Source organism: Diceros bicornis, chromosome 38 (assembly GCF_020826845.1).
Source record: "Diceros bicornis minor isolate mBicDic1 chromosome 38, mDicBic1.mat.cur, whole genome shotgun sequence".
Classification (NCBI taxonomy): domain Eukaryota; kingdom Metazoa; phylum Chordata; class Mammalia; order Perissodactyla; family Rhinocerotidae; genus Diceros; species Diceros bicornis.
In genome coordinates, this window is record NC_080777.1 from 6,900,755 (window position 1) to 6,921,321 (window position 20,567).

The 20,567-nt window shown below is 36.5% G+C and overlaps 1 protein-coding gene across 7 annotated transcripts in view; it reads left to right on the forward strand.

The window, feature by feature from the left end:
• CDC42BPA (CDC42 binding protein kinase alpha) overlaps window positions 1–20,567 on the forward strand; it is a 310,403-nt gene that overhangs the window by 114,458 nt on the left and 175,378 nt on the right. For all 7 annotated transcript variants that reach the window (XM_058533588.1, XM_058533583.1, XM_058533582.1 and 4 more), the window contains exon 5: window positions 927–1,075. In XM_058533588.1, the coding sequence (XP_058389571.1) occupies window positions 927–1,075 (149 nt within the window). The remainder of the gene's footprint in view (window positions 1–926; window positions 1,076–20,567) is intronic.

Here is a 20,567-nt window from a genome sequence, read left to right on the forward strand (position 1 = left end):
ATCTTCTAATCTTCATGAGAGAGTCTGTTAAACATTAGGCCTAGTAAATATAGCAAGTAAACCAAGACCAGGATTTGAAATACATTGTTTCCCTAATTTTCAAAGATTTAAAAGCTAAAATTAGTTTCTTTTATTTAACAAAATTTGCTCATACTTATGATTTTAATGTGTAGTAATAAGAATGTGAATTTTCTCAAGACTCTAAATCTTAGTGTCAACTTGGTGATAACCCTAAAGTAACATCTCCTTTCTGTAATAAAATCACTTAACTTCCAGGTGTTATAACTGACATTTAAATATCTTCTGCTTACCAGCCTTCATGCTAAATGCGACACTGGGAAGAAGGTATCATCATTGTAGTTATATAGGTGAGAATATGGCGTATCAAAGAGGTTACGTGATTTTTCAAAACCCGCTTATAACCCAGAGTCAGGATTTGAATATAGGTCTCTTCGACTACAAAAGCTCATTTTTCTACTTTGTCTAGTTTTTACTCACCTAAAAAAATAAAATAATATAGTATACATATCTGTATGTTACCAAACCAGGCTCATTTTGCCCACTTCACGCTTATGAAGTTTTTTAATCCTTTTTGGAGAATTAAAATGTTCATTCTTCTAGGAAATGTTGGTAAAACTGTGGTCTATTGTAGGTGGTGGTGATGATGATGTTACTTTTCTGTATTATTACTTTGTAAACTACAATAACAAAACAATGATAATCCCACGTTCTTCCCATCCTAATATTTAAAACTTTTATTTTACTGTTTTGTGAAATTTACAAGTCTTGTAATGACTGCTGACACAGCTTTTTGTTAATTAACAACAAAAGTATTTGACCCAGTGGTATTTGACCTTGAGTTACATTAAATATGTTAATTTTCACTCTTATTATTTATTGAGTACATTTTATTTCTTCATTCCCAGTACCTGGTTATGGATTATTATGTTGGTGGGGATTTGCTTACTCTGCTCAGCAAATTTGAAGATAGATTGCCTGAAGATATGGCTCGATTTTACTTGGCTGAGATGGTGATAGCAATTGATTCAGTTCATCAACTGCATTATGTACACAGGTGAGTAAGACGTAATGAAGGAGTGGAGTGTATGTCAAAAGAGCTGTTTTTGTGGGAAAGTGATAATTTTGAAGGCTGTGGAATAATTTCTTCTTTGTAAACTGTTTGACAGGTATAATGATTTATTTAAATTTTCCCTACAAATGTGTATTATATTGTATACAGTATAAAGAAGAGAAAAAGGTGGGCCTACTGACAAAATGATTTTTATACAGGATTGTTCTTACACCTTTTGACACACAGTAAAAATCTCTTTCTATGTAAACAACTCATAATAATTTATGTGTAATAAAAAATTTTAACACATGTTGGATGGTTTAAAAGGCAGTCTCACATTTTGAAAGGAAAGAAAGCAGGAATCATCACAGAGTTACCGGTGAATTAATCATTCAATGAGAAAATGTTTGGGTTGTGCAAAATGTGAGCGAGAGTAAAGAGATGCTAGGGAGAATCAGGTAAAGGGATACAGCCATGTTAGAAAGAAACAGAACCATTTTCCAAGACAGTGGTTTGAAAAATTTAACATGCAATTTAACAGAATCACATGCAGGGCTTGTTAAAACCCAGACTGTTGGGTCAACTCGAGTTTCTGATTCAGCGGGTTGGATGGGGCTGGGAAATTGGCATTTCTAACACCTCCCCAGCTGATGCAGCTGATGCTGCTGCTGGTCCAGCGACCACACTTGGAGCACGTCTGCTTTAAGACGGCAGTGACTGTTTCTTTTAAGTTGTGGGTGATGAGAGTAATCTCGGTTAAGAACAGAAATGTGGGAAGAAGAGAAAGTTTCTGTTACCGTGTTTGTTTTTTTAAGATGTGGGTTTCTTATGCTGATAGATTAATTAGTAATGAAGTTCTAGGGCATTATTAAAGGAAGAGTATTTTGATGAAAAATTTTGTATTTATCTGATCTGAGTTTGACTCTTTCCTATTTATATGCTTTCTCTGTTATCTGATAGCCACAAATTTTATTGACAGTAAAAACATGAACATCTTTTGAAAATTATAAAAAGCACAATTCAGTTTTTAAAATGGTATTGTGGTCTCAAGAGTGAATTACAGGATGAGAAACTAAAGTGTTTTTTTTTTGCTCCAACAGTAACCCAAGATCCTAGCTGAGGACTGTCATTTGAAAATACTTTAAAAATTTCATTTAATTGAACATTTAAAGAATGTTAGTCTTAGACTTATGGAGTTCGTAGAAACTTTACCCAGTTTGTATCTAAATTCTCAATAAGAAATGATTACCTCTGAAAATAATTAATCTAGACTGGAGATAGTGAATATGAGGTATTTGTGTTACCCTCCCTTCTGCCAGGCTTGTGACAAATATTTTTAACTGATCACAGGACCCTTTCCCACTGACTATATATGCAGTCTTACAATTCTTCTCAACACAGCATTTTAGATAACAGCTATCTTTCTGATACTGACATGTGGATTGAAAACTATTTCAACTCTGAGCTCTGCTTAAGTACTTCTAATTTTACAAGGAACTTAATGTTAAATGAATCCTTTTATTCCATTGTTGAACAGCTGTAATGTTATAGAATTTTACTTTAAGCTGAATTTCTTTTTCTCCTAATCATTGGTCCTAGTTTTGCCTTCAGAGCCTGTAATAATCTAATTTATCTTACATGCCTTCTGAAGTCATCTTCTCTTTAGGTTAAACATCTAAACATCTATAGTTTTTCTGTTATCAACATTTACATACATATTCTCTCTCCCAGTGTCTCACACATAGGCACAGAGAGAGACCCACACACACACACACACACACACACACACACTCTCTCTCTCTCACCCTGTCTCTTCTCCACCCCCCCCCATCCCCCCATCTCTCCCTTTACCCTTCAATGGACGGGTTCTGGTGTATCAAGGCACCTCTTAAAATGTGATTCCCATTTTCTGGATAGACTGTTTTCAGCAAATGCTTCACTGAGGAAGTATTTATTGAGTCCTCTTTTATAAATAGCACTGTGCTAAACTATGTGAAATTTTAAATAAGTATAGCATATAGTCCTGACTTTTAAGAAGCTTCCAGTCTGTTTGGGGACACAAAACACAAGATATAAATAAAAATTAAAGTAATACAAGAGAAATCATCATTTAGGGCAAAAGTATGAGATGGAATGAGTCCGTTGTGAATCGTGTGAGAAATTGTGAATTGCTAAATGAATTATACAAACAAATTACAGTGAGCTCAGAGAAATGAGTAATGAACTTAATTCTAATGGTCATTTCTAATGGTTATTTAACTCGTACTGTGTACTGTGGACTTTGCTTGTATTATTCTATTTCTAACAATAATTCTATGATTTGGATGTCCTCTAAAATGGATGTTGGTCCATTTTCTAGATGAGGAAACCTAGCCTCAGAGACATGAGTCAGTAAGTAGCATAACCTAGGTTAAACTCTAAGTCAGGCTGATGTCAGAATTTATGTTCTTTGCATAGCATCATGTTGCTCATAAGAGAAGGCTTTAATGGTGGGGCTTTAAAGAATGAGAAGGCTATTCTTAGGCAGAGAGGAAGGCGTTCTAGGATAAGAGAATGGTAGGAGAAAAGCTCGTAGGCAAGCAGATGGCAGTTATGGAGAATAGTTAGTGGACTAATTTGGCCAGAGAAGAGAGTTCATGTTGAGTCTAGTAAGAGAGAAATTTGTAAATCCAGATTTTGGTCCTTGTTGTGGAAGCTCTTGAATACTATGCTGTAGGCTTTATACTATATCTTGGTAGACAACAAGCTACCATTAATTTTAGTTAATGAAGTATTTGATTAAAGCAGTGTGTTAAGGAAGTTGGTTTTATGGTGAACTACATGTCATAGAGTTGGGTTGGGTTATGGTAAAAAATAAATAAAAATAAAAAAATATAAAAAAATAAAAATCTTAGTGTATATAAAACACTTTTTTTCCTCTTAAATTCTTTAAAATATGTGACTGTTTAAAGCAAAGTTGTTTTGGCGGGATAGTCAATGAATGAATATGTAATATGTATGACAACTGTAACATAATGGACAGAGATAGGGCATAAACAAATTCTAGTATAATTATTGACCTTTAAAATTAAAAAAAAAAAAAATCCTGTGGGGACAAAAAGAGCAAGTGACTTACAGGGGAAAGAAAACTAGTTTATCATCAGAATTTTCAACAACAAAGCTTTATGACAGGGAGAAATGCATTAAATATTTACGATACCCCAGAAAAGAAAAATGAACGTAATTGACTTTCAGGGATCAAGTGCACATACAAATGTTATCAGCTTGCAGGAAGCTGGAGAGTATTGTTTACATGAATTCTTCCTGAAGAACCTAGTGATCTACTAGAGAATGAGCTATAGACAACCAAAATGACCAGAGAGACATCATCTTAAGGACTGGTGTTGCTCATTAATTAGTCAGTTGTAGAGCTAAAACAGAAAAAAGGTTAAAAGGGAGGGAGCACAATGTTAATGGCTGTATGCTCTAATAATGAACATCTACTACAACTATAAAGGTAGTGGTGATAATTGGGAGAATTGATGTAATTTTTTTTCAAACTGTTTTCAGTAATCAAATTGTTGGTGCTGGTATAAATATTTTTTTTTTTATAATTTTATTTATTTATTTATTATTTCCCCCAAAGCCCCAGTAGATAGTTGTACGTCATAGCTGCACATCCTTCTAGTTGCTGTATGTGGGACGCGGCCTCAGCATGGCCGAACAAGCGGTGCGCCGGTGCAGGCCCGGGATCCGAACCCAGGCCGCCAGCAGCGGAGTGCGCACACTTAAGCGCCAAGCCATGGGGCCGGCCCATAAATATTGTTATTTTGAGATTGTTGTGTGTATAATGTGAAATAAAACAAATGAGTGATTATAGAGTATTCTAATTCTATCATCCCACGTCCTTAAGAATCAGGCTTCTTTGTGTAGAAGGAAGGAGATACTGATGTAATATGGAAGAGGATTGCTAAAACCCTCTAGTTCTGAATTTGAATTGGAAGTATCAGTATGAATGTCTGAGATATTTTATCTTTACACTCATACACACACACTTATATACATACACGTATATATAGCTCTGTGCAGTGAAAAGGATGAGAAACAATGACCAACACAGTAGCAGTGGGCAGCCCTACTGACAGATTATGGTCCTCAAATATCAATTCCCACTGTGGGGAATGATAGACTTCTGGGAGAAATGGCTGATTCCACGTCTAGGTAGGAAGTGTACAAGATGAGTCTGGTACATCTTGTCATGCCAAATTGCAAGTAAGCTTTCAGAGACATTTAGGGTCTTGTCTGAAGGACTCGGGAGCCAAATTGAAAAGGCTACCCCTGGCCAAAGATGGAAAAATTTGAGATTTAGTAGGGGTAATAATTTAAACAAATTGTAACCCATCAAATATGCTTAAATTCATTAGTTCATAATGCTACTTTTAAAGCCTAATTAGTTCGAAACAACTAGATCTATATTGAAGGTTCCTCAAAAGACTTAGAATTTTTATTTACGAGGCACTTGTGGAAGTGGAAGAGGATGTGAGCCTGAATGCGAATATTGGTTGACTGTTTAAGTAGCCTCTAGACCCAGCTTACCTTTCCTACTCTGGGCAGCTGGGCAACTGCTCCTCTCTTTCCTTGCTAGAAGACTGGAGGTTTCTTCTCTGGAGAGGGTATAACACAGGGTCTGTGGACCCTTTGAGGACCCAGTGAGGGTCCTCAAATTTACCATACCAGAAATGGAGGTTTACCAGAAGAATGAATACTACATAAATTTGGCTGCTAGGATGATAATAGCCAGGCTGTGCTCCCAGACAGACGATTAGAAGATTGTTTTCTGAGGGATTCTAAACAGGCCAAGTGAAAAGATCTACAATTCTGAAATTGGATATTCTCTCAATGAAACAGCTAAGCCAGATTCCCAGCATACAGAACATCCCGTCAGCTTTTTAGCATCCTACTATTAAACGTGAGTGGAGAGCCAAGGATCTCTGACATCTGGGGAAAACCTTTAACATTAATGTCCAAAACCAAAAGAAACAAGTGGAAGAAAAGAAGCTTGGGGGAAACGTAACTTAAGGAAAAGAAAATCCTTCTCCCCCAGAAGATCATTAATATTCTCTGAGAGACAAGAGAATGTATGGCATATATGAAAAACATTATACTATAAAAAGGGACAGCTAGAGAATAAAAAATTTTGAAATTGAAACTCTGATAGTCGATAAAAAAAAAAAAACAACCCTGTAGAAGAGTTGGAAAGTAAAGTTGTAGAAATGCTCTAAGAAATAGGAGAAAAAGTCAAAGACCTGGGATGCTGGAAAGGAAAGTGGAGAAAATTATAGGATTATTCAGAGGGTAAGACTTCTGAATAGTAAGAGTTCCAGAATAAGAGGACAGGAAAAAATGAAGGGGACAAAATTATCAAAGAAACAAAGAAAAGTTTTATAGAGCTGAAAGACATGACTTTCTATATTTAAAGGATCCACTGAATGCTCAACACAGTGATGAAATATAGACCCATTGCACGGCTTGAAGATGGTACAGATTAAAGTAATGAACTAATATAAACAATAGATGTAATGAATACTTTCTTTGTAATTTATTATATGCTGTGCTAAAGTATAGGATACTAGTCATTATCAAATTATTAATTTATTTTTATATTTGCCTTATTTTCTCCACTAGGTTTAAAGCTTCTAGGGGCGTAGTCTATAATTTCTATAGGGCATAGTCTATAATTTTCATGTTCCTCTATTGTGTTCAGTGGCTGTATTTTATTATGTCTCTCTGGGGGTTTTCTTCATCTAGACCTGGAACCTTGTGATTGTTTCAAGGTCTTCTTACTGGATGTGGATTAATAGGTTGCTGCAACATAGCACTCCCATTGTCACATCATATTTTAGGAACAATTACTGTTGCATCTGGAATTTAGACCATGCATGAGTTTCAAAAAAGAGTTATATCAGTCACTATTGCATAGTACCTACTGGATTATATATCCTCAGAGTCAAATTATTTACCAGTCATTTACTTATTCCTTTCTTTCTCATCTCATTGCACGATGGATTTAGGTAATTTAAAATAAGGATACAGGGGCCGGCCCAGTGGTGTAGCGGTTAAGTTCACGTGCTCCACAGGCTCGGATCCTGGGGGTGGACCGATGCACCGCTTGTCAAGCCATGCTGTGGCAGGTGTCCCATATAAAGTAGAGGAAGATGGGCACGGATGTTAGCCCAGGATCAATCTTCTTCAGCCAAAAAGAGGAGGATTGGCAACAAATGTTGGCTCAGGGCTAATCTTCTTCACACGCACACAAAAAAGAATGCATACAATAAAACAATGGCAAAATATATGGATGAGTAAAGAATCACGAAATAGAAATTATATTGAAAAGTAAAGAACCTAAACCGAGAAAAAATAACTAACGAGCAAAAGTTGTCAGGTTATGTTTTCGTATTTTTCATGCTTATCTTACTTCTTTTCCTGGTATAGTTTGTTCATGTGAAAATGTCCACATTTCAGGTCAGACTACGACCCTAAGGGCTCAGGCACACTAGCTTTTTGTTGAATAGACTCTCTCTCTGAAGGCGAATGCAGCCATTTGGTGGAACTTAATGGAGTGTGTATGCTTTCCTGTGTTTGTTTTAAACATTAAATACTGGCGTGAACAAATGCTTAGGATGGAATGTATTTTTTGAAGTTCTCTCCTTACCCTAATCCAAAAATAAAACCAAAAAAAGTTCACGTATTTATGGATCTCTTCATAACTCTTTATTTTTTCCTCATGGAATTTGTTCCGTATTCAAGATTTATGATTACAGTTTTTATTAACCTCATCTACTTAATGTTAATAATGTTTTATATAATATGGTTAACTGTAGGGTAGAACTGTAGGGTCAAACCTATTTTAATAGAATTTGTTGAGGGAGATAACGAATTCAAAACACAGAATTCAATTCTAAGGAGTTTCTCATCCCTTTTCCCATAAGAATTTTATGAAGGATAGGTATGTGCTGGGCGTCCACCAGGGCTTCAGGCTGATTTCATCCCTTTCAGCTTGGATTTGTGGTGTCATTTGGCAGTTATCCTCTTGGTGTATATAAAATCATTACACTTTTACAGTGAGAGAAATATTTTGAGGCCCGAGGCTAGCATAAAACTCACTTCAGTCCCTCACAGGCCTGAGTCACATTTCAAAACAGGAATTTTTTATACTGCTAATGGAGGAGGTATTTGTATAGTATCCTGAAATTACTAAAGAATAAGTAATGTGATAGTTAAAAATTGTTAAACTAGGGCTATTTGTTAAACTGGAGCTATAGGTGAACTCAGGATGTACATCATTATAAGGGATCGTTTTATATAAAGATAAAGTGATTACATTACAGTGCATTTGGTATTTCAGTAACTGTGAGGAATTTGGGCCAACTTCAAAATTAGAGGGAACAGTCCCAGAAGATCACCCTTACTTCTGACACCAATTACAGGTTCAGAGAGTTCCCAAAACCACTGTCAGTTTCAATAATTTGCAAGAAGGACTCAGAACTCTCTGAAAGCTGTTCTACTTACAGTTAAAATTTATTACATGGACAGGGTACAGATTAAAATCAGCCAAGAGAAGAAGCGCATAGGGCAGAGTTCAGGAGAAGTACCAAACACAGAGCTTCCGTCCTCGTCTCGCGTGGACTTAGGGCAGCATTACCTTCCCGGCATCTGTGTGTGACAGTACGCATGGAGTACTGCCAACCACGGAAGCCCACCTGAGCGTTAGGTTTCCAGAGTTTTTTGGTGGCTCAGTCACATACTGCCTGCATGACTGACCTTTAGTTTCCAGCCTTTCCCTGAGGTTGGGATGATACCTTTAGTTTCCAGTCCCTTCAGAAGGTAAAACTGATACCTGCATGGCCCAAAGAAATTACATCCAACATAAATTATATCATTAGACTGTCTGGTGGCGAAAGCCCCCAGGCAAACAAAGATATTCCTATCAGGCATGATATTCCAAGAGCCTAAAGATCACCTCCCAGTAGCTGAAGCAAGGGCCAGACCTCTCTTTGGTGTAAGACTAGTTCTTCTCTACACAGACCAATCCTGGCCTTTAGCCAGGCTCTCTTACAGCAAAATGGTCATATTTGTTTGGGCATCTACATTTAGTATAGCATTTATATGGTGGACACAGCAGTAGTATCAGTGTGACTATGTCTGTCATTTGGAGGGGCCAGTGCAGGGTAGGGATAGATTTCAAGAAACCAGTACTCTATCCTATAAGGCCGTTATATACATTTTCATATTTTTGTACTAATTTAATTACGTTTCCCCCTTTGATTTACCGCTATTTGTGCCATATGATAAACTTGTGCAGAATTATTTAGCATAGAAACTAGCTGATGGTTAAATCTCATTCTTTCTCTGGCTGGTCATTTTATTAGGTCCTGAGGAGGCTTTAACTGAATCTCCCAATACATTTAATTATCAATACCAGTATTATTGTAACACCTGTTTACATAATGTGGTTGGATCTTACCAACAAGGCCAGTATTACACCATATCGCAGTATGGCAGTAGATGTAACTTGAAAAATGAGTCAAAAGATAATGTGATATTAGTGTCCTGCAGAATTATTACCCATCTAGTCCATCATCATTTCCTAAGACTAAATTGTCTCCCAGAGTGATGCGACTCAGGTTAGCAGTCTTCCATTTGACCATGTCAGGTTCCAGAAGCAGGAGTGGTCTTGCCAACGTATGGCTTCACCCCTTTGGGCATCTAATGTAGTTGAGCTGAGGGACAATATCTTTTCTGGCTCCGAGCCTCTCACAAAGCATCAATGTAATATTGGATTTCCCTCATTGCGTAACCCATTTATTCATTGCTTTACCCTTAGCTGTTATTCCTCCTTTTCTCCATTTATCATTTAATTTTTGCCCAAACTTTTCTGTCTGTGGAAGGGCTGTTAGGTTTGACCACTGTGCTGGTCCAATTGTCAGCAGCAATACTAGTCTAGCAGGTGCCTCCCTCTCAGTGCATTCATGCAGTGTAGGGTTGCATGGATACGGAAATAGTGGGCTATCTCAACCACCAGGCAATCCAGCAGTATTCCCTGCAGACCTTGGTTTTAACTCACCCCATCAGGCCCTTAGGAATTCTGAATTAAGGTTTAAAGGCATAGTTAGAGTTTCTTGCTTAGGAATCATTCTTGCTTCTGGCACCTAAAGTTGCAGCCCTGGTCTGGGACCCTGTATCAGATAGAAGGTGAGGTGAGGGGGCAAGAATTATCTAGTCATACCAGCATCTCTCTCACTTCCTCTTTTCCCAGGAAAGTGGAGTATACAAATTCATATTTGTTATATATTACTGGTGAAATTTTTTAAAATCGTGATTCAGAGGTCCTTTTTATCACTAAGAAGGCTTTTTTTTTTGGCCTTGAAATTTACTTTGCATGGTAAAATATAGGTACACCAGGCTTTTAATATTAGTATCCGTATCCCTCTGAATTTCTTTCATCTTATTTTTATTCTTTTCACTTTGAGCATCTGTTTTGTGTGCAGCAAGTAGTTGTTTTTACTTAATTGATCTAAAAAAAATCTGAGGATGTCATTGATGATTTGTCCGCTTGAACTATTTGTTTCAAGAGTTGTGTTAACTTTTTGCCATATGATACTGGATTTATCAAAAAAAGTCAAGTGAATAAAGTATAAATTTTAGAAACAAGTAGATTCCAATGAAGACAGGAGTGCCTACATAGCATAACAGTACGTAAATACATTTTAATTTCATTTTGATAATGGTAGCACTATCTGTTTGAGAATTATTTGAAGAAACTTCAGAAGAATCCGAAATATGATCAGCCATTTTCTTGCAAGTTGGTGGTTGATTTCGTTATCAAACAGAGCATGCTGGTTTTTAGTACAGATGATCTGGCTTCATGGTGTCCAACACCAAAGCAGAGTTTGGTAGATGTTAAATGAATTTTGTGGAACACTATGAGATGTTGATATATCTTATTCCATTATGTAAAGTAGGAACAATTGTATTATCAACAAAATGACCGTATTGTATGTGCAATATAAAATCATAATATCAAGCCATATATTTATTAAAAAGAAAAAAATCTATTGAACTATTGTTATTCATTAGCATTTCTTATATAAATATATAGTATTTTATAATTGATAAATTTTACCTATTAACTTACTTTTTTCCCCCTGTGGAGCAGGAAATTTCTCATTATTCAGTTTAAGCAGTAGAAATCCCTTGGTTAATCTCAGATATATATTTGGCAACCCTAGTGCCAAGCACAATCTATGGTACGTAGTGAATATTTAATTGTTAGTTGGTTAATTAATTAATAGAAACTGTAGAAGAAAATCCATTAGATAAGTGCTAAGCATAAGCCTTTATTCAGAGTGCTAGGACTTGAGAATGTTTCAAGGAATATTCTACTTGTTATGAACAGATGGTGTGTCCCCATCCTCCCCAAAGTCATATGTTGAAGCCGTTAATCAATTCCCAGTGTGCTTTGAGATGAGCTCATGAGGATGGGACCCTCATGATGGGATTGGTGCCCTTATAAAAGGAGACATCAGAGAGCTTCCTCTCTCTCCATGTGCACACACCAAGGAAACGCCTTGTGAGGACACAGCTAGAGGGCAGCCATCTGAAGCCAGGAAAATAGCCCTCATGAGAAGCCAAATCCTGCTGGACCTTAATCTTGGACTTTCTAGCTTCCAGAACCCTGAGAAAATAAATTTCTGTTGTTTAAGCCACCCAGTCTGTGGTATTTGTCTGGGCAACCCAAGCTAACTTAGACATTACCTTAGGAAAGAAAGGCAATTCTTATAGAGCCTTAGTGAGACAGGCCAGCTGAAGGGAAGAGTTAGTCCAAGGCGGTTCTCAGAAGGGAAAGCAGTTATTCTTGCAGTTTAGCAGCTAGTGGTTGGCCAATTGGGCTTTATTCAGAGGAGTCGGGGCTGAGATCATGGACAAAAGGGAACGTGAGGAACAACTGGCCTGGCAGGGACAAGGTCATAGGAGGTCCACTGATGAAAATTCTCCGTCTTACTGGGTTTCTAATAAAACACACCGAAGTTATCAATGATTGGTTCTCAAATCAGATACTATTGACTGTTACACAGTTTTACAAGGTTTTTCTTTTTAGTGATATATTGTTTATGTAAATATAAATATTTGTTAAAGAGATTATGTTTATATATAAAAGATAATGAGGAACATAAAATAAGCCTATAAATTTGCTCAGGATAATTTTTTTTTTGGTTTTAAAAAAAAGCTTTCTACTTTGAAATAACTATAGATTCACAGGAAATTGCAGACAGTATAGAAAGGTTTCATGTTCCCTTTACCCAGTTTCCCCCATTTGTTACATCTTACCCTACTCATAAGAGTCCTTTCAGCGACAGTGGGTAGTAGTGTAATCTATGTTTTGTCATCCCTGGACTCCCGGCTCTTCTCTTCCTTTTCCCACAGTCTCTTTCCCATGTCTTGCCTCTCACTACACTCTAGAGTTGGATCTGCTAGATTTGCATGTTTATTTCCATAACTACATATAATTTTAATTTCATGGTAGACTTTCTTTGAGTTACACTGTAGGTGTGGGTTCTAGGTTGGTTTCACTTGTTCCTCTTGTTGATTGTTATCTAGATGGTTTTTTGAAGGATGTGTTGAAAGATTAGGATTTGGGCAGCCACCATGATTTTAAGTACCCAGAATTATATAATCATTAGTTTTTTATTGTTTACATAGAATTATTAAATAATATTTTCACTGTGTAACAGGAAAGAAAAGTTTTTTGACAGAATATTATGAATAACTGTTGCTCAATTGTAAGGTGAACCTCAGATTAATGTTCCCATTAAGAATTCTAATGTATGACTAACAAAAAGTCAGTTCGTGACATAATTTTACCACTGTGGATTTTCTTTTTTGTGTTACTGATATAATATTTCCTTGACAAAATTAAAAGACAATTTTAATAAACAGTTTAGTTGTAATATTATAATATAGTATGCTAATTTTCTTCCATATGAGTATAAAGGGGAGGAGTAGGAAGACCAGAAAATAAAAGCATTCTTATGTGAGAATCTACTCCCCAACCTATGTAAATGATGAAAAGGAACCAATGGGAGACATTGACATGATGTTGATGGGAGAGGTACATGTCCTAAATTAGTAGTTCTCAGTGACCAATCCCTATGCAGTATTGTGATTCATGGTGTCTGGATTGGGGCCAAGGTACATATAATTAAATAAGCTCTCTAGTTGATTTTGATATCCAGACAGAATTGAAAACTACTGCTTTGAAGGTTATCGAATGTTGTTATATCCACATTTTACTATTATAGGCATAATATTTATAGTAATCATGCTCTGGTACTGATGTTCTTTGAAGTAATATAGTAAAAATGACCTATAGAATATTGTCCTTTCAATATGGTCATTGTTTTGGAATGCTTTTTTATTCTTAATGTTATAAAAAATATGTATCATTATAAATATTAATATTGACTTAGAGTTTTAAAATAATGCTGTTCCTCTTAAGCCAGAGGTTATTTGTTTTTGCTTGGGGACAAGGAAAATGACTGATTTTAGAAACTTTAAGTAATGATAAATGGTATGATTCATATTCAAATTAGGAAGAAACCTGAGTAATGTTTTTACACTGATGATGTAGAGATTTTTATCTCATCTGAACATGTCTGTCTGTTTCTCAGTTTTCATGGGTTGTCAAGGTTGGAACTAATGTTTTGCCTGAATTTCCCTTTCCCTCCCTTTATTGACAATACTTAGTATCTGGTTGGCTGGCTGCCACCATATTTAAGATGTTGCTGACTCAGAGTGGTTCTGAACGCCAAATGTTATTTTCCTTCTTATATCAGAAAATGGGTTGTTCTGTTTATCCATTGCCATGTAACACGTTGTGTTTTCCAGAAGCAGGCACTGAGACAGAATGTGTAATGCAAGGTGTATTAAGGATTAACACTTGTGGAAGGGGATTGGTGGAAGTAGGGCTAGGCAGAGGGAGAACTCAGACTGCATTGCAGGCCAGAGCCTCAGCCAGCCCCTCTAGGGGTTCTGGAGAGAGTACGGCCCATCAAAGGTGTTGCTCGTTTAGTCAAAATGGCCGAGTCTTCATATTTCCACATCGATCATTCAGTGGATATGGACTCCCCAAGAAAGACAGGCTTTTTGGTGAAAGGCTCTGCAACTTTGAAGGAGCTGACAATTGGGAGCTGTCTGCTGACATCTGGGGCAAAGCCCTCCGTTGAAGGAGAAGGCAGCACATCTCTGTGTCCACCATAGACCCTGAAACATAGCCACTAATGTAAAACAACAGGCAGCTTTTTGCTTGTGAGTCTGTAGTTTGGGCAGGACTGGGCAGGGACTGCTGTCTCTTTGCTGTGTAGGATGAGTTGTAGTGGCTCACCTGGGGTTGGAAGATCCGCTGTCAAGATGGTTCACTCACACAGCTAGCCAGTTAGTGCTGCCCATCCGCTGGGAGTTCAGCCAGGGCTATAGGCCTGGGGCCTTTGTTCTTCTCACATGGGCCTCTTGGATTTCTTAACATGATGACTAGGTTCCAAGGGCAAGTGTTCCAAGAGAACAAAGCAGAATTGCATGGCATTTTTATGACTGAGCCTTGGAAGTCATGCAGCCTCACTTCCACCATACTCTATTCATTAAGGCAGTCGCAAAAACCTGCCCTCTTGCAAGCAGGGGGGATATATATTTCCACTCTTGATGGGCGCAGTTTTTGAAAAATACATTCTGCCACGTCCATGAAACTTAAACATCCAAAGTGCCTTAATTAGAAATAGAATTGGCTGCATCTTTTAGAAAATTCAAATTAATAGTCGGTCAAATATACAAGGAAGGGTAGTGACTGAGTAAGATCCTTCTGGGCCAAGGCCCTTGCAGAAAACAACCATAAAATGTGGGCACAACACAAAACCCAGCATCTTCAGGGCACTAGAGAGTGAACTGAAGCAGGCGGAACCTGATTGGGAGTACTCAGAGAAGGTGAGGACTATGAAATGTCTTCGTTTTTGCAGCTTTTAGCCTGGAGCTAAGTGAAGACAGCATGATATGCAGTGTGGTGTGGTCACAGGTGCAAGAAATGCTGTCTTTGTGGAATCAGAAAACTGAATCCTGAGAAACTGTTTGAAGAGAGAAGATCCAAAAGCTCCCTGCTTCAGCTCTGATTGACCCGAACCACACGCTCACTCAGAGCTGCTTAGCCAAAGATGAAAGATACGGACTGAGACCGAAATTGCTGCCCAAGAACCAGAGTTTGCAGCTTGTGTGATAAATCAGCTGATAAAAGAAGAGACAGAAAAATACTAATTGGAGAAAAATTAAAGAATCCAGGGTCCCAACAGTTTAACACTCATCAAGTTCAGGGTACAATTCAGAATTACCCAATGTACAAAGAAACAGGAAAGCAGAACTGATTTTTAAGAGAAAATAAAATCAACTGAGACCATCTCTGAAATGACCCAGACGTGGACACTAGCAGACAAGCGTTTTCAAGTGACTAGTGTGACTTTTCTCAATGAAGGAAAATGAAATCTGTGCACAGTAACTGAAAAGATAGGCAATCTCCACAGAGAAATAGAAACAAGAAAAAAATCAAATGGAAATTCTTGAAATTAAAAATATAATATCTGAAATGAAAAATTTCCATGGATATACTTAACAGCCTAATGGAAATGACAGAATAATGACGTGAAGATAAATGAATAGAAATTATTGAAGGTGAGCACAGAGAAAAAGATTAAAATAATAGCACCTTGGGGACCTGTAGATAATTTCAAAAGGTGTTATATGCGTGTAGTTTGAGATCCAGAAGGAAAGGAGAGAGAATGGGCCAAAAAAACCTCTGAAGAAATAATGGTCCTGTATTTCCCAAATCTGATGAAAGACATAAATTTACGTATTTGAGATGCTCGATAAATACCCCAAGGAGGATGAATATGAATAAGGCCAGGCTAAGGTTCATTATAGTGTAATTGTTGAAAGCCAAAGACAGCAAATTTTGGAAGCAGCAAGAGAAAAATGACACTTTACATACAGGGGAACAAAGATTCCATTAACAGATGAATTCTCATCAGAAAATACGGAACCAGAAGAAAGACTGTCAACCAAGAATTCTATTTCCAGTGAAAATATCCTTCAAGAATAAAAGTACAAGGCATTTTTAGGTAAAAGAAAAACAAAAGAATTTGTTGCGAGCAGACCTGCACTCCAAGATATGCTGAGGGATGTTCTTCAGGTTGAAGGGAAATGATAACAGATGGAAACTTGGATCTGCAGAAAAGAACTCAAGGCACTAAAAATTGTAAATATCTGGATAAATACAAGATTATATAAAATTTTGCTTTTATTAATTTCTTCACAAAACATATGACTACTCAAAGCAAAAATTATAACATTGCCTTGTGGGGTTTATAACGAATGTAGATGTAATATATACATATATAAAACAACTGTAGCATAAAGGATGAGGGGGGTAGATCTGGATTCACACAGTCATATCATTTTTTTGTGAAGTGGTTCAACATTAATTCTAAGTGGACAATGAAAAATAGGGATGCATGCTTTAATTCCTAGAGCAACCACTAAAAGAAAAAATGTGAAGAAATTATAATTTTTCTTGAACCCATCAGAGAGCTGAGGTCACAGGGCAACCAACTAACCTGAAATCTAAGAAGAGACGAATGCCTCCAAGGAGAAGATCGCTGAGGTAGAAAAGAGAGCAGAGAACTGAATCTTGGGCAAGGACAGCATCAGGGGAACAGGGTGTATGCCTCTGTAAAAAGTGGAAGCAGGAAAGGAGATTGAGAAGAACCGGTTTTCATTGAGAGAATAAATAGAAGAGAAAGTGGCAGAGTTGGGAGACTAATGAGCAGTGTCAGACGTCATAGAGGAATCATTTAGGATTCAAACTGAAAAGATTCCACGGGGTTTGGCAGTAGACGCTACTGCAAATCTACTAGAAGTAAAAGGTCACTTGTCATCTTAAAGAGAATATTTTCTGCATAATGAATAGGAGAGGGAAAGACCAAAAAGTTTTTTAACAACTTCTTTTAAATACTCAAATTCCTTTTAAAATCTGATAATACATTTCGGTGGTAATGTAAGAACAAGGACTTGCATTTTCTGGGGCAGATGTAATAATGATAGATAACTTTATAACTATGACTTTAATTATTTTAAAAGATTTTGTCAAATACTTATCAATTGTTAAACCTTTTCTTCTTACAAGTAGCCCTTTAAGATGCCAAAACTATGGTTCAGTGATCAAATTATTTGTAGAGAGAATAGATGGATGTTCACCCACTTTTCCTTGATTCCAGCTCCTCTAGGTGACAGAAAAGAACCTTTTGGGTTTGAGGGTACTGTCAGTTATGTAAGTGGAACCATCCTTCCACTCAGTTTACACTTGGGATCTCTTTCCATTCCTCTACTCCAGTGAGAACATTCTTGACTCAGACGATGGATGCTGGTCAGCAGATGTGTCAGTACTTCCTCTGATGTCTGTGGGAATTTGAATCTGCAGCCTCTGTCTCACTTTGCCCACACTTCAAAAACCTGAGTACCAAAAGAACCAGGGCCATCCCTGTACATGTTAGGGCCCATTCAGATCATACTTGGTGTGCTTCCTCCCAGGCATTTTTCTTTTGGCCACTATGACATTAGATTTAGATGGAAATGAGGGACAGTCCTGAAGGAAAAAGGAAACTACCAAAGGTCAAGCTGTAGTCTTTGGTTGACAAAGGAGGAAGGGACATGTTTCCCGTTGTTTGAGGTGATAAAGTGCATGGATTTATATAAGTTTTAGGCCTTCTTTGTGCCCATTAATTTAGTTCATATTTAGCATCAGCTAGATAGAAGAGTCATCATTTCCTCCTCCCTATGAATCCTTTCAGTTCTGCCTCATGTCAGCATTATACTTGGTCCCCAAAACAAAAATAAAACAAATATTTTCACGCTCAACAGATGGCTAGGAGGAATAGCTCATATCCTCCTGAGGTCTTATTAATTCAGAAGATTAGGAGGGCTTCCATCTGCTCGAATAGTGACCATATTAGGACCAGGGAGGTTTCCTTTCAGCCATGGAATAAACTGGGTGAGTATGTGGAATGAGTCAGTGGACACATATTACAGGAAATGTATAATTGTATTCCCTGTTGGACAAGCAGAGACCAGTTATCATGTTTATCTGTTAATTAACTGTTTTGACTGAAAAATATTACTGACTGTAGATGATCATAGTGGCTTAGTAAAAACATTTTCATATTCTTGTATTAAATGACTCAGACATTATACACATGTATTTTTGGTTTTTAATTAATTTTGATCAAACAATACTGCGTATAGTTAAAATAAAACTCAACTAGTATTTGAAAAGATTGTATTGAAAAATAGTCCCTCCTCCATACCTTTTATGCCTGCTCCCCAGCAGCAGCCACGTTCACCTCCTTTAAGTTACTTTTTCTGTTATTTAACCCCGTATCTCTAATATCCTAATATCTAATGCTGATATTTCTTGATTAGTAAATTTTAGACATATAATGTGTGCATTTTAGAATTATTTGTTTTTAATCAAGAAGAGTTGTTGAATTTAGTAAATACTTTTTTCAATAAAATAGGAATAGATGGATGCTTCCTTAACATGCTGTATGTGTGTGTATCTCCTACCTCAAAAGTCAACATCATGCTTAATAGGTAACATTACTAAAGTCAGGACAAAACAAAGATGTCCATTGTCACCAATATTATTTTACATTGTAGTGGAGATATTAGCCAATACAATCAGGCAAAAGAAAAAATTAGAAGTGTAAAAACAGTAAAGTTTATAGATATTTATAGATAATATTATTTACAGATGATATTATTTTATACCTGGGAAATCAAAGAGAATTAACCTAAAGAGTACTACAAATGGTAAGAAAGTTCATGAATGATATCAATAGTTTTTGAAGTCTAATTAATTGAGTAAATATTTACTACATACTACTATGTGTCAGCCTCTTTTCCAGGTGCTGGGAATCAAGTAGTAGACAACACTGGCAAAAACTCCTGTCTTTGTGGAATTTATAATTTAGCAACAATCAATAATTTTAAAAAGATAGAGTAGAAGAAAAGACTCCATGTATAATATCTAAAAATATGGAGTATTTAGGGATGTATTTATTGAGAAATATACACATAGTGAGGAAGACTATCCCTACCAGATATTAAAATATCTGTATTTAATAATTAACAGTATATTACTATGATGTGAAAAGACAAACTAATGGAACAGAATTGAAAGTCTCATAATATACCCAAATACTTATATGTATTAACATGTGATGAAGGTTGCATCTCACATCAGAGGTTCAATAAATGGTATGTGGAAAAAACCAAAATTGGGTCATACCTTTTACAGTATACCAAGAAAAATTCCAAATGGATTAAACATTGAAATGTAAAAAATAAAACCTAAAAGTGCTCCCATGGAATGAAACATGGGAGAATTCCTTTACAATTTCAATGAGGGCAAAGTATTTCTAATTATGACTTAAAATCCACAAAACCATAAAAGAAAACATTCATAAATTCAACATGCACAAAAAGACTGCATGGGAGGAAAAGTCCATAAACAAGATCAAAAGACAAATATTTACTGGGAAAAAAAGATTTGCAACTCGTATGATGGACAGAGGAGCAATCTTCCTATTATATAAAGAATTCCTGGGAATGTATAAGAAAAAGAGCACAGTATAGTAGAAAAATGGGCAAAGGGCATTTCACAGAAGCAGGAGTACAAATGGTTCCTAAATATATGAGAAGATGGCTTCACTGATAATACAGAAAATTTAAATAATCACTTTACTACTACTTTTCACCTGTAAGGTTGACAAAAAGGCCCAATATTTGACAGATTACTCTGATGTGAAGCAATAGGGCAGGAGGCACTCTCACTTGATGCTCATGGGAAAATGGGGACTGGTTCAACTACAATGAAGGGCTATTTGAGTGTATCTGTCCAAGTTTCAAATGCATGCATCTTTGACTAGAAGTTCCACAGTTAGAATTTTATCGTAAAGACATCACATATGTGAAAATAGTATATGTACAAAGTTGTTTATATCAGTAGTATTTATAAAAGGAAAAGATTGGAGAAAACTCAAGTTTTCATCAACAGCAGACTAGTTAAATTATGTCACAATCATACAACAGAATACTAAGAAGAATGATGAGGCTTTTTCTTTCTGATATGGCTCAAGATTTGTTCTAAGTGAAGAAAGAAATGTGCAAACTGATATGCATAATACACCATTTGTGTGAAAATTAATATTATATATTTGTATTTGCTTGTATTATATACATAAAGAAAACGCTGAAAGATAGGTAAGATACTAATTACAATAATTAGGCAGTGCAGGAACTGGGTGGATGCAGGGACAGGTGTGAGAGGAAAAGTTTTCAAATGTGTGTATGCCTTTTTATATTT